Below are 22,113 nucleotides of genomic sequence, written 5' to 3'. Positions count from 1 at the left end.
TACTTCAATGTATAAAATAATCAACTTCAAACATGGCGCTGTCAATACAGATGAGAAGTGAGGACTTTGCTTGTTATATTTTTTTAAACTTTTCATCACTGTATAGGAAGAGCCCATTATAAGCTGACCAGTCCATGTTTGGTTATTTACAGGGTCCAAGACTCACCTATGACTAGCTGTATGGCCATGGAGAGTGCTAGTTCAATGGATCATACAACATATTCAATGAAGGGGGCAAACTTAACTGATCAAAAGTAAGTTTCTTATTTTAGAATCTTAATATGCGATGAAGGGACTGGCCATTGGTTTGCAATGTTCATGGCAACAATACATGCTGGAGTATTGTGGCAAACGGAGGGAATGTTACCAGTAAGTTTCGAAAATTTTTAAACTTTCAGAGATTTTAGGTAATTTTCATAACATGTATAAAATAAGATGTTTTAAATATGAAATATCAAATAACAAAGCTGTAAAACATTATCCAAAATATAACCCATCAACTTAGTGAATACCGTTGGTGTTTTAATATGAGGGTTTCGGCATGGAATATCCTTTACAGTGTATTCGGAAAGTATTCACATTTTGTTACGTTACAGCCTTATTCTAAAATTGATTAAATTAAACATTTTCTTCATCAATCTACACACAATACCCTATAATGTATTGTGCAAATGTATTGAAAATAAAAAACTGTAATAGCTTATTTACATAAGTATTCAGACCCTTTGCTATGAGACTCGAAATTGAGCTCAGGTGAATCCTGTTTCCATTGATCATTCTTGAGATGTTTCTACAACTCGATTGGAGTCCACCTGTGGTAAATTACATTGATTGGACATTATTTGGAAAGGCACACACCTGTCTATATAAGGCCCCACAGTTGACAGTGCATGTCAGAGCAAAAACCAAGCCATGAGGTCGAAGGAAGCCATAAGGTCTGTAGAGCTCAGAGACAGGATTGTGTCAAGGCACAGATCTGGGGAAGGGTACCAAAACATTTCTGCAACATTGAAGGTCCCCAAGAACACAGTGGCCTCCATCATTCTTAAATTGAAGAAGTTTCAAACCACCAAGACTCTTCCTAGAGCTGGCCGCCCGGCCAATCTGAACTATCAGTGGAGAAGGGCCTTGGTCAGGGAGGTGACCAAGAACCCGATGGTCACTCTGACAGAGCTTCCGAGTTCCTCTGTGGAGATGAGAGAACCTTCCAGAAGGACAACCATCTCTGCAGCACTCCACCAATCAGACCTTTATGGTAGAGTAGCCAGACGGAAGCCACTCCTCAGTAAAAGGCACATGACAGCCCGCTTAGAGTTTGCCAAAAGGCACCTAAAGGACTCTCAGACCATGAGAAACAAGATTATCTGGTCTGATGAAACCAAGATTGAACTCTTTGGCCTGAATGCCAAGCATCACGTCTAGAGGAAACCTGGCACCATCACTACAGTGAAGCATGGTGGTGGCAGCATCATGCTGTGGGGATGTTTTTCAGTGGCAGGGACTGGGAGACTACTCAGGATCGAGGGAAAGATGAACGGAGCAATGTACAGAGAGATCCTTGATGAAAACCTGCTCCAGAGCGCTCAGGACCTCAGACTGGGGCGAAGGTTCACCTTCCAACAGGACAATGACCCTAATCACACTGTCAAGACAAAGCAGAAGTGGCTTCGGGACAAGTCTCTGAATGTCCTTGAGTGGCCCAGCCAGAGCCCGGACTTGAACCCGATCGAACATCTCTAGAGAGACCTGAAAATAGCTGTGCAGCGACGCTCCCCATCCAACCTGACAGAGCTTGAGAGGATCTGCAGAGAAGAATGGGAGAAACTCACAAATACAGGTGTACCGAGCTTGTAGCGTCATACCCAAGAAGACTCGAGGCTGTAATTGCTGCCAAAGTGCTTCGACAAAGTACTGAGTAAAGGGTCTGAATACTTATGTAAATGTTATATTTCATTTTTTAATTTTTAATACATTTGCTAAAATAAAAACAGTTTTTGATTTGTCATTATGGGGTATTGTGTGTAGGTTGATGACGAAAAAAACAATTGAATCCATTTTAGAATAAGGCTGTAACGTAACAATGTAGAAAAAGTGAAGGGGTCTGAAGACTTTCCGAATGCACTGTATATTTTGATAAGCTTTTATTTACTACATTAATATGTCTTTGCTGTAAATATTTTGTGGCCGAACTGGTGGCAGTCGTGAGGAAAGTCAATATTTGGAAGAGTTGCAGAGGTAATTGCAAATTATGTCATCGTTGATTAGATGCTGTTTCCATTAATTAGGCTATTTTCTCTTGACCCATATGGTCTATCCACTAGAAACTAATGGACAATATGGACACACAGTGAGTATACGAAACATTAAGGATGCCTGCTCTTTCCATGACAGACTGACCAGGTGAATCCAGGTGAAAGCTATGATCCCTTATTGATGTCACTTGTTAAATCCACTTCAATCAGTGTAGATGAAGGGGAGGAGACAGGTTAAAGGAGGATTTTTAAGCCTTGAGACAGTTGAGACATGGATTGTTTATGTGTGCTATTCAGAGGGTGAATGGGCAAGACAAAATATTTAAGTGCCTTTGAACAGGTTATGGTAGTAGGTGCCAGGCACACCGGTTTGTGTCAAGAACTGCAACGTTGCTGGGTATTTCACGCTCAACAGTTTCCTGTGTGCATCAAGAATTGTCCGCACTCTTAGAAATAAGGGTTCCAAAATGGTTCTTCGGCTGTCCCGATAGGAGAACCCTTTTTGGTTCCTGGTAGAACCATTTTGGGCTCCATGTAGAATCCTCTCTGGAAAGGGTTCTACATGGAACCCAAAATGGTTCTACATGGAACCCAAAATGGTTCTACATGGAACCCAAAAGGGTTCTTCAAAGGGTTATCCTATGGGGACAGCCAAATAACCCTTTTAGATTCTAGATGGCACCTTTTTTTCTAAGAGTGCACCACCCAAAGGACATCCAGCCAACTTGACACAACTGTGGGAAGCATTTGCGTCAATATGGGCTAGCATCCCTGTGGAATGCTTTCGACACCTTGTAGAGTCCATTCCCTGACGAATTGAGGCTGTTCTGAGGGCGAAAGGGGAGATGCAACTCAATATTAGGAAGGTGTTCCTAATGTTTGGTATACTTAGTGTATATGAAGATTAAGAAAATATATTTTATATGAGTACATTTTTAAAAGGTTATTCAAGTATAAATTACTTATAAATGTATTATTAAAACTTGTAAATTAAATTAATAGATTCATAGATTGCCAAGAATGACAGTAAATTACGGTAACTTTGGTAAATTACTGGTAATTTTGCAACCCTACAGGAGGCTTAAATGTACTTAATTTTTTCCCCAATTGTTATTCACGGTGTCCTGTGATCACATTCACTTTTATAGCTTGTTAGCAATTTAAAAGTACGTTACTTTTGAATAAAAACACTGAATGGAATTAATCAAATGTGCTTTACTCACAGGGACAAAATTGACCTGTCTCCCATTCTCCAGGTATGTACCGGAGTGTTTTTTTTTAGAACTCTATAATTTTTGGGGGTATTGGGTTTGCCCACCAGACATTCACTTTTAACTCTAGCCTACTTATCTTATCTACTGTACCCTTTCTCATCTACCTGTCTACATGAGCATTCTGTGTATGTTTTGTTTTCTCCTCAGGTGAAGTATTAAGGACGTGTCAAGAAAAACTCAAATCGAGTCTCAGGATTAAGTCTGAATATGTGTTTGAGGGTCTCCCAAAGCAAGGATGTCCAACACTTCTAAATGATATCTACACAGATATGTACATCACTGAGGGTGGTAGAGGAGAGGTTGAAGATGAACATGAGGTAGGACAGATTGTGTCCAAGAGAGCAGCAACACAAGAGACTGTGATCAAAAGTAATGACATCTTTAACCTATTACCTGGACAAGAGGGAGCTGTCCGGACAGTGCTGACAAAGGGAATTGCTGGAATTGGAAAAACTATCTCTGTGCAAAAGGTCATATTGGACTGGGCTGAAGGAAAGGCAAATCAGGACATTTGTTTCATACTTGCCCTTCCATTTCGTGAGCTGAATCTGATCAAACACAAAGATTACAGCTTGATTCAGATTATTCACAATTTCTTCCCAGAGATGCAAGAGTTCAAATGTATTGACAGTGATCAGAACAAAGTTTTGTTAATCTTCGATGGTCTGGATGAGTGTCGACTTCCTCTAGACTTCCAGAACAATGAAACATGTTGTGATGCCCATGAGTCAGTTTCAGTGGATGTGGTGCTGACAAACCTCATCAAGGGAAATCTGCTTCCCTCTGCTCTCCTCTGGATAACCACACGACCTGCAGCTGCCAATCGCATCCCACCTGAATGCTTTGACAGGGTGACAGAGGTGAGAGGGTTCAATGACCAACAGAAGGAAGAGTACTTAATCAAGAAAATCCTTGATAAGAGTCTGGCTAGCAGAATTACTACACACATGAAGTCATCAAGGAGCCTCTACATCTTGTGCCACATACCAGTGATCTGTTGGATTGTAGCCACTGTTCTACAGGGACTTTTGGTTGAAGCATGTAGCGAAGAAATTCCCTGCACTTTGACACAGATGTACTCTAATTTAGTGGCCCTTCAACTACGAATGAAGAGCAAGAGGTCCCAAAGCACTAACCAGTCCAAGTCAGAGGATGACATCATTCAGAAACTGGGGAAGTTAGCTTTCCAACAGCTGGAGACTGGAAATCTTGTATTCTACGAAGAGGACCTGAAAGAGATCGGCATCGATGTCAGTGAAGCGTCAGAGTACTGTAGTTGGTTTACGGAGATCTTTAAGGAAAAATCTGTTCTGCACCAAAAGAGGATATTCTACTTTGTGCATCTGAGTGTTCAAGAGTTCCTGGCTGCTTTGTTTGTGTTTCTGACGTTTCAAAGAAGTGGCAAAAACCTACTGGACAAATCGCTACTTGCTAGGTTGTCATTGAAAGGACGATCTTCGATGAACTTGTACAAGAGTGCAGTGGACCGAGCCTTACAGAGTCAGAATGGACACCTGGACCTTTTCCTTCGCTTCCTTCTGGGCCTCTCACTGGAGTCAAATCAGGCTGTCTTAAAGGGCTTTATGACACAAACACAGGCAGGAACCAGCTCAGAGGACATTCAGAGAACAGTGCAGTACATTAAGGAGAAGATCAGAGAGTATCCCTCTCCACAGAGGTGCATCAATCTTTTCCACTGCCTGAATGAACTTAATGACAAAACCCTAGTGCAGGAGATCCAAAGTTACCTGAGCTTAGGTTCCCTACAAGTAAGGAACCTTACACCTACACAGTGGTCGGCTCTGGCCTTTGTGTTGCTGACTTCACAGGAGGACCTGGATGTGTTTGACCTGAAGAAGTACGTCCAATCTGATGGAGGGCTTTTGAGGCTGCTTCCAGTGGTGAGGTTATCAAAAATAGCAAGGTTAGTACCAGTCTGAGTACTTTGATAATGCATTTTTTTGCTAAATAAACTATAGTCATAACTGAGATACAAGGCCCCTCACATCTACAGGTTGGATGGTTGCAACCTTACTGACAAATGCTGTGAGGCCTTGGCCTCTGTCATGGGCTCAAGCTCTAGTCTAGTAGAGCTGGACCTAAGTGACAACAACCTGCAGGATTCAGGAGTGAAGCTCCTTTCCAAAGGACTGGGGAATCCACACTGTAAGCTGGAGATACTTCGGTGAGTTCTGTGCATGTATAGTCAGGTCTATAATTATTGGCACCCTTGATAAAGATGAATAAAAAATCTGTGCCACTGACTTTAATTCTAGTTTGTCTACAAATTAATAATTGATATGCTGGATTTACAGTACCAGTCAAAAGTTTGGACACACCTACTCATTCAAGGGTTTTTCTTTATTTTTACATTGTAGAATAATAGTGAAGACATCAACACTATGAAATAACACATATGGAATCATGTAGTAACCAAAAAAGTGTTAAACAAATCAAAATATATTTTATATTTGAGATTCTTCAAATAGCCACCCTTTGCCTTTGACAGCTTTGCACACTCTTGGCATTCTCTCAATCAGCTTCACCTGGAATGCTTTTCCAACAGTCTTGAAGGAGTTCCCACATATGCTGAACACTTGTTGGCTGCTTTTCCTTCACTCTGCCGTCCGACTCATCCCAAACCATCTATAATAATAATAATAATAATATGCCATTTAGCAGACGCTTTTATCCAAAGCGACTTACAGTCATGCGTGCATACATTTTTGTGTATGGGTGGTCCCGGGGATCGAACCCACTACCTTGGCGTTACAAGCGCCGTGCTCTACCAGCTGAGCTACAGAGGACCATGAGTCCTCTAAATTGAGTTGAGGTCGGGGGATTGTGGAGGCCAGGTCATCTGATGCAGCACTCATCACAATTCAATATTACTTTTTGGAATACAGTAAATAGCTTAAAGTTATCTTATAAACTAATAGAATTTTCAACCTTAAAATCAGTAACACATCCATAGCCACATTGAGGTTACTGTAACTTTAAATGTCTTCTTAGGTAATCATATAAAGCGTGTATGTCCAAAATTGCATGCATAGGTCGTCTCAGGTCTGTGGAGATCTCAGGTCTCAGGTCTGTGGAGATCTTAACAATTGTAATAATCTGCACAGAATCTCAAATGGCATTGATCACTTGCACCATGTAGCCTACTTGTAATGTAATCTCAAATCAAATCAAATGTTATTTGCCACATGCGCCAAATACAACAGGTGTAGACCTTACAGTGAAATGCTTACTTACAAACCCATAACCAACAATGCAGTTTTAAGAAAAAAAATGTTAAGTAAAAAATAAATATAATGAAAGCGCAGCAGTAAAATAAAATAACAGTAGGGAGGCTATATACAGGGGGTACCGGTACAGAGTCAAATGTGCGGGTTCACCGGTTAGTGAAATCTCAACTGCAATCCAGGTCATTTGGTTCTGCTATTAGATGAAGCACAGTGATAACACATTAATCTGTTGCATAAATTAACAAAATATCTGACATTGTATTCCCATTTGAAATTTTCTGTGCTTTTTAAATGGTTGAAAGTGCAGTGATAGACAATTGGGTGACCTCTAAACCAAATACATTGTTTTTCCATTGGAATTTGGTTGTGCTTTTAGATGGTTTAAAGCATAGTGATAACGCATTGGAAATTCAACTCACTTTTGGCAGACCTTTTGAGTGGGTGAATAAAGGTTGAAATCTCATTGATCAACGTCGCTACCAAATATTACCCAAATTTCCACGTTGAAATTACGTGGTGTGTCCAATGGGAAAGGTCCATTTCGGCAGCGCAAGTGGCGAGATTGCAGGCAGAGGTTTCACAAATCCCCACTGCTACACATTCACTATTTTTCATTTACATTTTTGCCAAGGTTGAGGACCAAATTAGTAAGCGATCTGTGCTTTAGCATGTGAAACAAAGGTTGCTTATTTTTGCTCTTCAGTGAAAATGTCTGGCCCTCAACCTCCTTAATACCTTTCATCCTCCCAACATTTTTATGCAGGCTCTCACTATGTGGAATTACAGACGAGGGCTGTGTTTCCCTAGCCATGGCTTTGAGTTCAAACCCAACACACCTTAAAGAGCTGGATCTGAGCTTCAACTATCCAGAGGAATCAGGGGTAGAGCAGCTATCTGCTGTACTGGAGGATCCACACTGTAAACTAGAGGCACTGAGGTGAGTTATGCCTCGTCTGCATTAATCTTTTAGGGAATAAACAGTTTGCGCTAAAATAATATTGGAGTAATCACTTAAACATGTTGAGCACAAGTAAGTGACATAGTGTCAAACAAAACCATACAATAAGTTAGTACTCTCTCGATACGGAAGGTATTTAAAAACACGTTAATGTATATAGAGCAGTGATCATAATTTAGTTGTTTGACTGTTGCATTCTAAACGCATTTCAAAATGTGATGAAGTGAATTGTTAAAATAAAAGTGCTCTGGTTAAAAAATTGCAGTAATACCAATTTTATCAACACATTTGCCACAAAAACTGCATGTAGAATATATGCTCACAGTTCTGGTTTCCACTCTTCAGCATTGACCGTCTTGGATCAAGCAGGGAGAAATGGAGGCTCTTGAAATGTAAGCTATGTTGTAACAAATGTATTGTTTTATCTGTGGTGGTTTTAATTCTGTGAATCAAGGCTCTACCAGCCAGCGAACTCTCTCTGCCTCCAAATCTGTAAACAGATTGGAACTCCAGTCCTTCCTAACCCCTCTCTTTCATGTACAGATGCATGCCAGCTTACACTAGATTCAAACACCGCAAACAAAATGCTGCGAATAAGTGAAGATGGAAGAAACGTTGAGAATACAAGGGAGGTGCAGCTATACGCCGATCACCCTGACAGATTCAGCCTGGCAAATGTACAAGTGCTGTGTGGAGAGGGTCTTTCTGATCGCTGCTACTGGGAAGTTGAATTTGGTAGTAAAAAAACGAAGATTGCAGCAACATATAGAGGGATTCCCAAGATGGAGGAAGGGTACAAAAGTTGGTTAGGCTGGAATGAAATGTCATGGAGTTGGTACTGCACAGATGGAGGTTTCTCAGCAAGACACAATAGAAAAAGGACTCCAGTTTGTGCCCCTCCCACAGATTCTAACCGGGTGGGAGTGTATATGGACTGGCCTGCTGGCACTCTGACTCTGTATAGTGTCACCTCTGACATGGTGACTCTCCTGCACACATTTTACACCTCTTTCACTGAGCCCATCTACCCTGCATTTTCTGTAGTTGACACACTTTGCCTCTGTCCCATAGAAACTCCCTATGAGAGACATGAATATGCCCAATAACGAGCCAGTTAGGGTCTCCTCACATATACTTTGGTACCCTGATCTTTGTGTGTTTGTGAGAACTACAAAAAATTGTTTTCATAAGAGCTGGAAGTAACTTTTCAGGATGCACGTCACAGGAAGCACTTTATATATAACATTATCATGCTTGTTTGTATAGGTGACGTTACATTTCATGTACAGAATATGGGGAAAAATGGGTATTGTTTTGTATTTTATACTTTGTCAATGTAGATTTGATATGAACATTTATATTTATAGATTTTATACTCTTGTCAATGTTAATTTCAATATATATTCATATGGAAATGTATTAATTAGAAGTGGATGTATTTTATCCAAAAGTTTAAATCAATGTGACAACCTACAGTATATTGTCCAACTGTTGATGCAGTGTTGAACAGTATAATATTGAGATGTTGCATACTGCTGTTTAATCTCAGAAACAAATTGTGTGGGTGTGTGTGGTAGCAGTCTGTCACAAAATAATGAATTTAGATCAATATCCTTGACACCTTAATTAGCAAAACAGGCTGATAATTTTGCCACAGATTGGATGCTAGATATTCCATGTAGACTTGATTTGATAGGTGTATTCGTATAATTGCAAGGTAGGTAACGAGTGGAGGACAGAGGAGCCTCTTAAAGAAGAAGTTACAGGTCTGTGAGAGCCAGAAATCTTGCTTGTTTGTAGGTGACCAAATACTTATTTTCCACCATAATTTGCAAATAAATTCATTAAAAATCCTACAATGTGATTTTCTGGATTTTTTTCCCTCAATTTGTCTGTCATAGTTGACGTGTACCTATGATGAAAATTACAGGCCTCTCATCTTTTTAAGTGGGAGAACTTGCACAATTGGTGGCTGACAATACTTTTTTCCCCCACTGTATATCTAGGAGATATAAGAACGATCAGGAAATACAGTGCCTTCGGAAAGTATTCAGACCCCTTGACTTTGTCCACATTTTGTTACGTTAAAGCCTTATTCTAACATTGAATAAATTGTCCCCCCCCCCAATCTACACACAATACCCCACAATGACAAAGCAAAAACAGGTTTTTTGAAAGTTCTGCTAATTTATTAAAAATAAATAACTGAAATATCACATGTACATAAGTACTCAGACCCTTTACTCAGTACTTTGTTGAAGCACCTTTGGCAGTGATTACAGTATTGAGTCTTTCTTGGGTATGACACTACAAGCTTGGCACACCTGTATTTGGGGAGTTTCTCCCATTCTTCTCTGCAGATCCTCTCAAGCTCTGTCAGGTTGGATGGGGAGCATTGCTGCACAGCTATTTTCAGGTCTCCCCAGAGATGTTCGATCGGGTTCAAGTCCGGGCTCTGGCTGGGCCACGCAAGGACATTCAAAGACTTGTCCCGAAGTCCTTAAGGTCATTGTCCTGTTGGAAGGTGAACCTTCGCCCCAGTCTGAGGTCCTGAGCGCTCTGGAGCAGGTTTTCATCAAGGATCTCTCTGTACTTTGCGCCATTCATCTTTGCCTCGATCCTGACTAGTCTCCCAGTCCCTGCCGCTGAAAAACATCCCCACAGCATGATGCCACCACCATGCTTCACCGTAGGGATGGTGCCAGGTTTCCTCCAGACGTGACGCTTGGTATTCAGGCCAAAGAGTTCAATCTTGGTTTCATCAGACCAGAGAATCTTGTTTCTCATGGTCTGAGAGTCTTTAGGTGCCTTTTGGCAAACTCTAAGCGGGCTGTCATGTGCCTTTTACTGAGGAGTGGCTTCCGTCTGGCCACTCTACCGTAAAGGCCTGATTGGTGGAGTGCTGCAGAGATGGTTGTCCTTCTGGAAGGTTCTTCCGTCTCCACAGAGGAACTCTGGAGCTCTGTCAGTGACCATCGGGTTCTTAGTCAGCTCCCTGACCAAGGCCCTTTTCCCCTGATTGCTCAGTTTGTCCAGGCGGCCAGCTCTAGCAAGAGTCTTGGTGGTTCCAAACTTCTTCCATTTTAAGAATGATGGAGGCCACCTTGTTCTTGGGGACCTTCAATGCTGCAGAAATGTTGTGGTACCCTTCTCCAGATCTGTGCCTCGAAACAATCCTGTCTCGGAGCTCTACGGACAATTCCTTCGACCTCATGGCTTGGTTTTTGCTCTGCCACGCACTGTCAACCGTGGGACCTTTATATAGACAGGTGTGTGTGCCTTTCCAAATCATGACCAATCAATTTAATTTACCACAGGTGGACTCCAATCAAGTTGTAGAAACATCTTAAGAAGGATAAATGGAAACAGGATGCACCTGAGCTCAATTTTGAGTCTCATAGCAAAGGGTCTGAATACTTATGTAAATAAAGTATGTCTTTTATTTTTAATACATTTGTAAAAAATTCTAAAAACCTGTTTTCACTTTGTCATTATGGGGTATTGTGTGTAGATTGCTGAGAATTAATTTTTTTAGAGAATCCATTTTAGAACAAGGCTGTAACGTAACAATGTGGAAAAAATCAAGGGGTCTGAATACTTTCCGAAGGCACTGTATATTTTCATGCGAATATTCGCATGAAAATCTGTCACCAATTGGATGGAAACATACCTATTGTAAGTAATTGTCATATTTCATAGAAATCTGGAAACACTGGACAGTTAAGTCTATGGTCCTGAACTATCACTCAGAAGTATTAGAAACGAACACCCAATCCATCACAAAATAATGGAAAACTATAATAAACATAATGACAGAAACACCCACAGAAGAAAATATGGTTTCTTGGGATTAGTTTTATTGCAATGTTGATGGAACCTCATTCTTTCAATTAGCTCCATCCATAAACGTTCTCATAAAATATCTATGTAGAGGTGACATGCTTTCAAAGACCGTTTCAATCACCAGTAAAAACAGCCACCATAGTGAACAACACACCAACTCTTCCTCCTGTATCATACAATCCAATGCATTTATTGACTCAGGTCTTACAATTTAAATTCAAACTCAACAGACACTTGTAACTTATCAATCAAAGCTTAATTTGCACTTTCAACTAGCTTCTTGTGTCCATTCTTGTAGCTCAATCATTTACAAAGGAAATAATGTTTATTATTTTACAGTCTGTCACACTCTTTGATACCTGGAGAATGGAGCTGGAGCATGGACACAGAAACACAACTCAGTTTATAGTGCAGTCCAGACAGCAACTCCTAACACATTTTGAAATCAGATGTAATTTGTGAGAAGAAACATCCGTAGAGCAATGTCTTGAAAGCAGCCTTTTTAATGTCTTGAAAGTAGACTTCTCAATGTCTTTGAGGACATTCCTATATAGCATATTCCTATCAAATCTTATCCACTTGCCATTCTTATTATCCAAACCAGCTTTTTAGTGTAGTAATGTTATTTATGCTGGCTCGAGCAACATTAAACTGACCAATGAGGTAGGCTAAGTAATTTCACTTCCTGGTTGACACCTGTCATGTGATGTCACCCAATTCAGGGTCATATTCATTAGCTCACAACATAGTGAAATGTTATAAAACATTTAACAGAAATTGAAAACAAGTGGCTCTTATTGGACAAGTCCAGGTAGTCCCTTAGCGTTTCAGTCTGTTTTCTCCCATTTGGTGTCTAATGACCATGACCCAGGAGACTCACTGGAGTTCAAAGGTCTTTTGAAATTGCACAAATGACAACATGCTTTAACAATTCACACTCTTACGATTCAACTCCAATGTTGATATAAAACGGTGCTCTGTACAAACATCTTACATTTAAGGCAGAAGGTTTTTTCCAAAGCTTTGACGAGGGTTGTTCTTGTCCCAAAAAACATCTCTTCACACGTCATCAAGGTTTTTTAACAACCACCACTATCTCATTCCGAAGGTCTTCTTTTCGTGAATGGAAAAGACATCAAAATGTTACGGGCGAGATGAGTCACACTGGTTGTGCGTTGGTATAATTAGGGGCTAAGTAAAGAATGCAGAGGAGACAGCTCCCTGCTCCATTCAATACATCAGAAACGTAGAAATAAAAATAACAGAATGGGCGACCTTGTTAAAAGGAATCGTTGACTGTCTGCAATACTGTACATGCGTTGATGTGATGTGTCAGGTCGTAACGCAGCATACTGCTACAGTACCAACGCAAAACCCATATCTAGTTGGGTCATCAACGTCTTACGAAATACTTACATGTGTCCATTCTAATCATTGTATTTCTACGCCTTACATCCTTTTTTCCTCCAGCCAAAACTCTATACTAGCTCCATCTCTCGGTCTGTACCGTGGCATTTAGTACACTGCACAAACTTTGATTTGTAGCGCTCTAGCGTTAGCATTCTTCCAGCTTCACAGAGCCACCACACAGACAACTCATTGGCTGCGTTTAGACAGACAGCCCAATTCTGATATTTTTTTTTCACTAAATTTGTCTTTTGACCAATCAGATCAGCTCTGAAAAAGATCTGATGTGGAAAGATCTGATGTGATTGATCAAAAGAGCAATTAGTGAAAAAAATATCTGAATTGGGCTGCCTGTCTAAACGCAGCCCAGGTGCAATCTGTGCTACACCCTCTCCACCACCACTACTTCAGAGCCACCACACAGAACTCTAGACACCAGAGCATTACACTCAAATAGCTGTGTCAAATCAGAGTTTAAAAGCCTGGTGAATAAAAACAACTCTTTATTATATATCTATACACATTTAAATTAACAATATTAAATGTTCAATAAATACTCTGGTGGCTGTGTGATCACACGTACGTCATCATAATACTTTTTAAAAGTCCTTTCTGAAAATGAAATTGAAAGTAGGTAAGTGCCAGATAAGATTTTTTTTTGTAACTTGCATAGAAAAATGAGTGAAGCGTAAAGCGTTTTATCAGTTCACTTGATTGAGGCAGGGAGCGGTAGGAGAGGCTTTTCAAAAAGCAGCAGTAGCAGCCTGGAAATATGTCCGCCAATATGAACTGGGACATGGTGACTTCCTCTATAGGTCGGACGATGCCGGCTCCACCATCTCAGAGAAAGAGAGGACAGATTTGAAGTAGCCATCGGTGTGGTAATTTGTAAGTCGCTCTAGATAAGAGCGTCTGCTAAATGATGTAAATGGTATTGTATGTGTTTCAATAGCCCACAACACACATCTGATTATACCCTGCCTTCAAATATCAACCTTCACCAAGACGTCATCCGACTAAGCTGTCAGATCTTGCATCATGGCAGATCATTGACCATCAATCTTCTGTTGAGCACACGCTTAATGTCGTCACACCTCAAGACCTTCTTATGGAGATCTATCTTTTCAGGATCGCTTGCTCACTCTGTAGCTCGGTCAATCTCAAATCAGGCCTCAACTCATCGAGACAAATTTAAAATGCAATATCAAACTGTGCTTAAATCTTCCAGACAGCTGAGAACCCAACCCAGAAGCACAAGGCAAAAAAAAAAAAAACACTTCCGTGATTGGTGGAGTCTCCATTTTCGGAGGGGGGATAAAGAAACAAACAAGGATTCTAGATCCCCAACTGAAAAGGGGAGAGTGTTTTCAACATGGAGGAAAAGGAGGAAAAGTAGCTTCAAAAACAAGATGCTGAAAGGAGAAAGAGCGGGGAAGAGAAACCAAAAACAGTGCTGCTGATCCAAACTGATGCAAAGTCTAGAAAGGCAGGCTGGGAAGAACTGTACGTCTGTCGGTCGGTCGGTCGGTCGGTGGCCTTGTTCTTTGTCTATCCCTCCCTCCATCCATCTAGTCTTTCCATCGTTCTCTCCCTTTCGGCAGAGACGACTGGTAGGTACATCCTTGGCTTGATTGGTCAGTTCATCTCCCCCTCCATGAGTGTCTAGGGCAGTGCCAATCAAAGTCCCCTGCTCTGCCAGCGATGCCAGGGGGAGGGTATCACCGGAACTCGTAGATGGGCATACTGTGTTCCTGGACGTGGGTGAGGTTTAACGACTGGTACCTGGAAGAGAACAAGGGGACCAAGAATGAGAAGCTAGCCAGTAGCCGAGCAGCTAGCCAGTAGCCAAGCAGCTAACCAGTAGCCAAGCAGCTAACCAAGCTAGCCAGTAGCAAAGCAGCTAACCAGTAGCAACATCCCTGTATGTTCAGATCAGCATGCAAAACAACAACTGGTAAATATTTACACTCCAGTGTGCTTGCCTCCCAAATGGCACCCTATTCCCTATATAGTGCACTACTTTGACCAGGGTCCATAGGGTGTCATTTGGGACGCAGACTACGTACCATTCTGAGCTTCTGTGGTAGTAGTAGCCCTCGATGGTGGCTGTGGACTTCTGGAAGCAGATATAGTAGAAACCAGCGAAGGACGCCCCGCTGATGTCTTTAATGGTATGGTCCGGGACCAGGAACTGCTCCTGTAAGGGAGAGGACAAGAAACAAACGCTAGTCACTATATGGCCATGTTCTTCCTCCCGGGGAAGGACTGCCCGCTCCATGATCTCGCCATCACAGTTGACAACTCCGTTGTGTCCTCCTCCCAGAGTTCAAAGAACCTTGGCGTGACCCTGGACAACACCCTGTCATTCTCCGCTAACATCAAAGCGGTGACCCGATCCTGTAGGTTCATGCTCTACAACATTCGCAGAGTACGACCCTACCTTACACAGGAAGCAGCACAGGTCCTAATTCAGGCACTTGTCATCTCCCGTCTGGATTACTGCAACTCGCTGTTGGCTGGGCTCCCTTCCTGTGCCATTAAACCCCTACAACTCATCCAGAACGCTGCAGCCCGTCTGGTGTTCAACCTTCCCAAGTTCTCTCACGTCACCCCGCTCCTCCGCACACTCCACTGGCTTCCAGTTGAAGCCCACATCTGCTACAAGACCATGGTGCTTGCCTATGGAGCTGTGAGGGGAACTGCACCTCCGTACCTTCAGGCTCTGATCAGTCCCTACACCCAAACGAGGGCATTGCGTTCATCCACCTCTGGCCTGCTGGCCCCCCTACCTCTGCGGAAGCACAGTTCCCGCTCAGCCCAGTCAAAACTGTTCACCATTGGGGTGCCAGAGCAGCGGAACAAGCTTCCTCACGACGCCAGGACAGCGGACTCACTCACCACCTTCCGGAGACACTTGAAACCCCACCTCTTTAAGGAATACCTGGGATAGGATAAAAGTAATCCTTCTACCCCCCCCCAACCACCCCACCCCCCCCAAGTGGTTGTCCCACTGGCTATCATAAGGTGAATGCACCAATTTGTAAGTCGCTCTGGATAAGAGTGTCTGCTAAATTACGAAAATGTAAAATGTTAGAAAGGACAAACGTGGCACGCTACGGCCAGACAGATTTTTTTCCCAAAAAATATAGATCGAGCCTCCCCCCAAAATTGGATGAACAAAACTAGACAATGATAAATGCATACATATAAATGCATTTTCATACATCTGTGTGGCCAGAGGCAATATCAGAAAACGTCCATCCATACTAAGGTAAGAACAAGTGTAGAGACACAGAGGAAGGGTTAAAGGTTAAAGTTCACACAGGGAGAGAGAACGAGCGATCAATGGAACATCAGGTGATATTGGCCTCACCTTCCACCTCATAAAGACAAAATCACTGTTCTTCAGCTCTTCATAATCGAAGTCGTCCAAGTTGAAGCTCTTTGCGTACTGATAAAAAGCCTGAAACTTCCCCTGGAAAGAAACAAAACAAAAATGTGTTGTTTTAGTTGTACTTTTTCTCAAAGACAATTAAAAACTGAAGTATTACCCTGCATCCAAGAAGTGTTTGTTAAAAAGAAGAAAACACCACACAGACAAATTACTATGCTTCAATGGGAATATGAAATTAAAGACATCGAGAGCTTCAAATGAATACCCAGTGCTTGCGGTCCACATCTTCGTCGGCGTCCCACTTCCTGGTTAAAAAGGGCCTCTTTCTACTGATGATCTCTCCTGCGAAGAACGTGGTGAGAGTGGGATACTCCTGCGAGGATCAGAAACAGAACGTGGTGAGAGTGGGATACTCCTGCGAGGATCAGAAACACAACGTGGTGAGAGTGGGATACTCCTGTAAGGAACAGAAACAGAACATGGTGAGTGGGATACTCCTGTGAACACCAGAAACGCAGATTAAGAGCGAGTGAGAGCTGGGTTCATTAGTGAACACCATTTTTTATTTTATTTTTATTTCACCTTTATTTAACCAGGTAAGCCAGTTGAGAACAAGTTCTCATTTACAACTGCGACCTGGCCAAGATAAAGCAAAGCAGTGCGATAAAAACAACAACAGAGAGTTACATATGGGGTAAAAAAACATAAAGTCAAAAAATACAACTGAAAATATATATACAGTGTGTGCAAATGTAGCAAGTTATGGAGGTAAGGCAATAAATAGGCTATAGTGCAAAATAATTACAATTAGTATTAACACTGGAATGCTAGATGTGCAAGAGATTATGTGCAAATAGAGATACTGGGGTGCAAAAGAGCAAAATAAATAACAATATAGGGATGAGGTAGTTGGGCGGGCTAATTTCAGATGGGCTGTGTACAGGTTCAGTGATCGGTAAGGTGCTCTGACAACTGATGCTTAAAGTTAGTGAGGGAGATAAGAGTCTCCAGCTTCAGAGATTTTTGCAATTCGTTCCAGTCATTGGCAGCAGAGAACTGGGTGGTCCTCTGTAGCTCAGCTGGTAGAGCACGGCGCTTGTAACGCCAAGGTAGTGGGTTCGATCCCCGGGACCACCCATACACAAAAATGTATGCACGCGTGACTGTAAGTCGCTTTGGATAAAAGCGTCTGCTAAATGGCATATTATTATTATTATAACTGGAAGGAATGGCGGCCAAAGGAGGTGTTGGCTTTGGGAATGATCAGTGAGATATACCTGCTGGAGCGCAGACTACGGGTGGGTGCTGCTATGGTGACCAATGAGCTAAGATAAGGCGGGGATTTGCCTAGCAGTGATTTATAGATGGCCTGGAGCCAGTGGGTTTGACGACGAACATGTAGTAAAGACCAGCCAACAAGAGCGTACAGGTCACAGTGGTGGGTAGTGTATGGAGCTTTGGAGACAAAACGGATGGCACTGTGATAGACTACATCCAATTTGCTGAGTAGAGTGTTGGAGGCTATTTTGTAAATGACATCGCCGAAGTCAAGGATCGGTAGGATAGTCAGTTTTACGAGGGCATGTTTGGCAGCATGAGTGAAGGAGGCTTTGTTGCGAAATAGGAAGCCGATTCTAGATTTAACTTTGGATTGGAGATTCTTAATGTGAGTCTGGAAGGAGAGTTTACAGTCTAACCAGACACCTAGGTATTTGTAGTTGTCCACATACTCTAGGTCAGACCCGTCGAGAGTGGTGATTCTAGTCGGGTGGGCGGGTGCCAGCAGCGTTCGATTGAAGAGCATGCATTTAGTTTTACTAGTGTTTAAGAGCAGTTGGAGGCTACTGAAGGAGTGTTGTATGGCATTGAAGCTCGTTTGGAGGTTTGTTAACACAGTGTCCAATGAAGGGCCAGATGTATACAAAATGGTGTCGTCTGCGTAGAGGTGAATCTGAGAGTCACCAGCAGCAAGAGCGACATCATTGATATACACGGAGAAAAGAGTCGGCCCAAGAATTGAACCCTGTGGCACCCCCATAGAGACTGCCATAGGTCCAGACAACAGGCCCTCCGATTTGACACATTGAACTCTATCTGAGAAGTAATTGGTGAACCAGGCGAGGCAGTCATTTGAGAAACCAAGGCTATTTAGTCTGCCAATAAGAATGCGGTGCAGCCAGGTCGATGAAGACGGCTGCACAGTACTGTCTATTATCGATCGCGGTTATAATATCGTTTAGGACCTTGAGCGTGGCTGAAGTGCACCCATGACCAGCTCGGAAACCGGATTGCATAGCGGAGAAGGTACGGTGGGATTCGAAATGGTCGGTGATCTGTTTGTTAACTTGGCTTTCAAATACTTTCGAAAGGCAGGGCAGGATGGATATAGGTCTGTAACAGTTTGGATCTAGAGTGTCACCCCCTTTGAAGAGGGGGATGACCGCGGCAGCTTTCCAATCTCTGGGGATCTCAGACGTTACGAAAGAGAGGTTGAACAGGCTAGTAATAGGGGTTTCGACAATTTTGGCGGCTAGTTTTAGAAAGAAAGGGTCCAGATTGTCTAGCCCAGCTGATTTGTAGGGGTCCAGATTTTGCAGCTCTTTCAGAACATCAGCTGTCTGAATTTGTGTGAAGGAGAAGCGGAGGGGGCATGGGCAAGTTGCAGCGGAGGGTGCAGAGTTGGTGGCCGGGGTAGTGGTAGCCAGGTGGAAAGCATGGCCAGCCGTAGCAAAATGCTTGTTGAAATTCTCGATTATTGTAGAGAATCTTTTTGCAATGGAAAATGTATTGCAATGAAAACAAGAGTTTATTGGACAAGTTCAGGTAGTCCCTCCCCGTTTGCTTTGGTTTTGTTCCTAGAGAATACAACCCTGTTTCCTTCTCCGTAAGGACTTTCACTGACAAAAGAGATGGTTTTAGTTATACACGGCACACTCAATCTTTCTTACAGTCACACACATCATAACGGTTGTCTCCAACAAAGTAGGTAAATATTCCCAATGCTTTTCTGTTTATAGACCTGAATACATGGATCTAGCTGTGCTCCCACTTTTACTATTCCCATAATCTGACTCTACAGTCATGGTTACCAAGGTTCCTTTAGGAATGGTTCCTGGCTGGAACACATGTCCTTTGCAGTGATGAATGACGTGTCACACACAGGACTGCCATCAATAACGAACAGCAATGCCTGTTTAATGCAGGGTCATATTCATATTCAACAAACAGGAGAACTGAAAAACTAAAACGGGGAGGGTCGACCTCAACGTGTTTTCTTTTTCCGTTGCAAAACAATTTGCTGCGGTGTGTCCGAATGAATACGACCCAGCTCACTTTAACATTATGCAAAGGTGCCAGGTGCCAGAACAGTGGTAGGTAGCACCTTGTTAAGTAAACAAAGTGCACCCTTTCCCTGAGCACTCCCTTTGAGTCACTCACAACTCATTCTCTAAGAGAAGAGGTGAACAGCAGGGTGAGAGAAGAAGGGATCTGTGTAATTTATGAGGAGAGGAGAGTAGGAAGGGCCCTGATATTTAGTGTTGCCAGTGAGAGAAAGTGCACAGCAATCACATTCTGTACCACACACCCTCTGAATTGTAGACCTCGCTGTAAACAGACAATGCAGGCAGAAAGCTGCAGCACACAGGCCTGTTCTATGACTGTCTGTACCATCTTAGAGGCAGTCAGGCAGGCAGTCAGTCAGTCAATCAATTTAAGACTAAACGTCCAAATACGGTATACAGTGCTCTGACAAGACCTACATCTGTAGCCTACACTTTTGCAACGTAACAGATAGCCCTTCATACTGGTGTTGCAAATTGGTCAATAGATGGCTCTGGCTTGTTGTTTAGCATGTTGTCATCATAATGTATGATGTATGTATGTACATTTAAATTGGGGCTGGTGAGCTGCATTGCACTTAGCTTACACTGACCCCTGCCATGATAAGTTCCCAAAAGGGGCTTAAAGACCCATGACACCACCATCTCTCATTCCATGTGAGCGGTAAGGTAGAAGTACACTGTATCTGACCCAGTTCTGCTCCACTTTACCTCGGTTAGGCCTTTGATCTTCAGGTAACCACACAGATAAGAGTCCTCCATGGTCACATGCTACAGGAGACAAACAATCGTACAATGAGTGGTATTCAAGTACAGTGGTCACAATGTCCGTGTGTGTGTGTGTACACAACAACAACAACCCATCATGTGCCTTCACAGAATGACAACCAGGCTATTCACAAATGTTATTCTCAGGTATTTTCAGAGGTTTTCTCAAATGAATGAACAGGCCTATTCAATAGTCAGCTGTCAGTTTATCTGAGCGAGCACCAACGAAAATGCTGAAGGCTAGCTACCTTTTGTCATTTAACAATTAGGCCATTTGTTTACATAAATCATGCATGTGAATGCCAGTATTCATCTATCCAAATATTTGCATAACTGGCTGTTATCTCTCGAGAACCCTAGGGGGGCCAAGGGAGCTTACTAACATTTACCGTCTATTTGAATGGGCTAGCTAGCTACAAGCTACAGATTACTTGCTGTCAAGCTTCCTAAACTAGTTTGTTTGCTAACTAACTAGTTCAGCTGGCTAGCTTGCTAAATCGGTTGCGTGACAGTGGTGGTTGACAGTCACTAGCAGCAGTGACAAGACAACCTTACATGGTCAGCTTGCAAGCATGCTAACCATCATATCAAGCTTCTTAAAAGCAAGATAATTTACCTGCAAAACGACCTCAACGTCATACGAGTTTCCTTTGCTCTTCTGATGCCCTCGAAACTGTGAACCGCTGTACAGCAGCGAAGTAGCTACCCCGGGCTGGTGCGTGTTGATCGGCGGGGGAGGGATAAGAGAGTCTGAGGATGTACGGGCCGCAGCGGTGCTGCTGCAGCGCTCAGCTCGAACCGGCATGATGAGCGCTAATGCGTGCGTGTCCCCGACTGCAACAGTCATGAACCACAGACGGAGGAAGCTCGTAATAGGGAGAGGGGCTACTGACGAGCAGTATCTCTAAACTTGCAAGTTGACTATCGTCCTCCCCGGCCCTAGGATAGCTCACTCTGGACGTGTACTGGGTTTAAGGGAACTTCAACGTTGCATTAGACAATTCAGAATCACCTTATTTGATTGGCTGGACAAGTGCACTCCTCATTTGAACGGAAACGTAATTGGATAGTCTTCGGAAATGCATTGTGGGACATGTAGTTGCACTTTTGTACATTAGTTTCCACTGGAAAAATCCATATGAATGATCAGCGTTCTTGCAGTTTTGTACTAAGGTTGAAAACTTATATATTTGGCCTTACTTTCTATTAGTTCTGAAATGTATTGTAGAATACAATGATTATAATCAAAACCTAAAAAATGTTTAGTTGAATGGTTTTGGTTGGGTGTTGATAGTTATGCATGCATAGAGTATCTCTCTCTCTCTCTCTCTCTCACACACACTCACACACACACACACACACACACACACACACACACACACACACACACACACACACACACACACACACACACACACACACACACACACACACACACACACACACACACACACACACACACACAACAGTAGATGGCAGAGTTGTCCCAGAGAGTTGAAATATGAACCAGTTAGGAATACACAACAAACATTTCAGCCTGTTTCTGGAAATGAACAATAAATAATGGACTTTATTTTGACACAATTCAATTTCCTTATTACACAGGTTCATGAAAAATAAGTAAGTAT

The 22,113-nt window shown here is 42.5% G+C and overlaps 2 protein-coding genes across 2 annotated transcripts; one reads left to right on the top strand and one right to left on the bottom strand.

The window, feature by feature from the left end:
• Positions 1 to 32: 32 nt before the first annotated feature.
• On the top strand, positions 33 to 13,852 carry LOC311103222 (NLR family CARD domain-containing protein 3-like; the record flags this gene model as incomplete). Its single annotated transcript, XM_084144764.1, has 5 exons — positions 33 to 57; positions 3,674 to 5,450; positions 5,541 to 5,711; positions 7,538 to 7,711; positions 13,798 to 13,852. 5 exons carry the CDS (start codon positions 33 to 35, stop codon positions 13,850 to 13,852), a joined length of 2,202 nt encoding a protein of 733 aa, XP_084000890.1.
• LOC311103699 (glucose-induced degradation protein 4 homolog) lies at positions 13,643 to 21,477 on the bottom strand. Its single transcript, XM_084145314.1, has 6 exons — positions 21,102 to 21,477; positions 20,429 to 20,488; positions 16,642 to 16,749; positions 16,356 to 16,457; positions 15,049 to 15,179; positions 13,643 to 14,764 (listed from the first exon to the last, which is right to left on the bottom strand). Exons 1-6 carry the CDS (start codon positions 21,330 to 21,332, stop codon positions 14,701 to 14,703), a joined length of 696 nt encoding a protein of 231 aa, XP_084001440.1. The 5' UTR covers positions 21,333 to 21,477; the 3' UTR covers positions 13,643 to 14,700.
• Positions 21,478 to 22,113: the final 636 nt, after the last annotated feature.

Source organism: Coregonus lavaretus (assembly GCF_964263955.1).
Source record: "Coregonus lavaretus genome assembly, chromosome: 28".
NCBI lineage: Eukaryota > Metazoa > Chordata > Actinopteri > Salmoniformes > Salmonidae > Coregonus > Coregonus lavaretus.
Note: the sequence above shows the minus strand (reverse complement) of the source record. Positions and strands in the feature narration are given on the sequence as shown.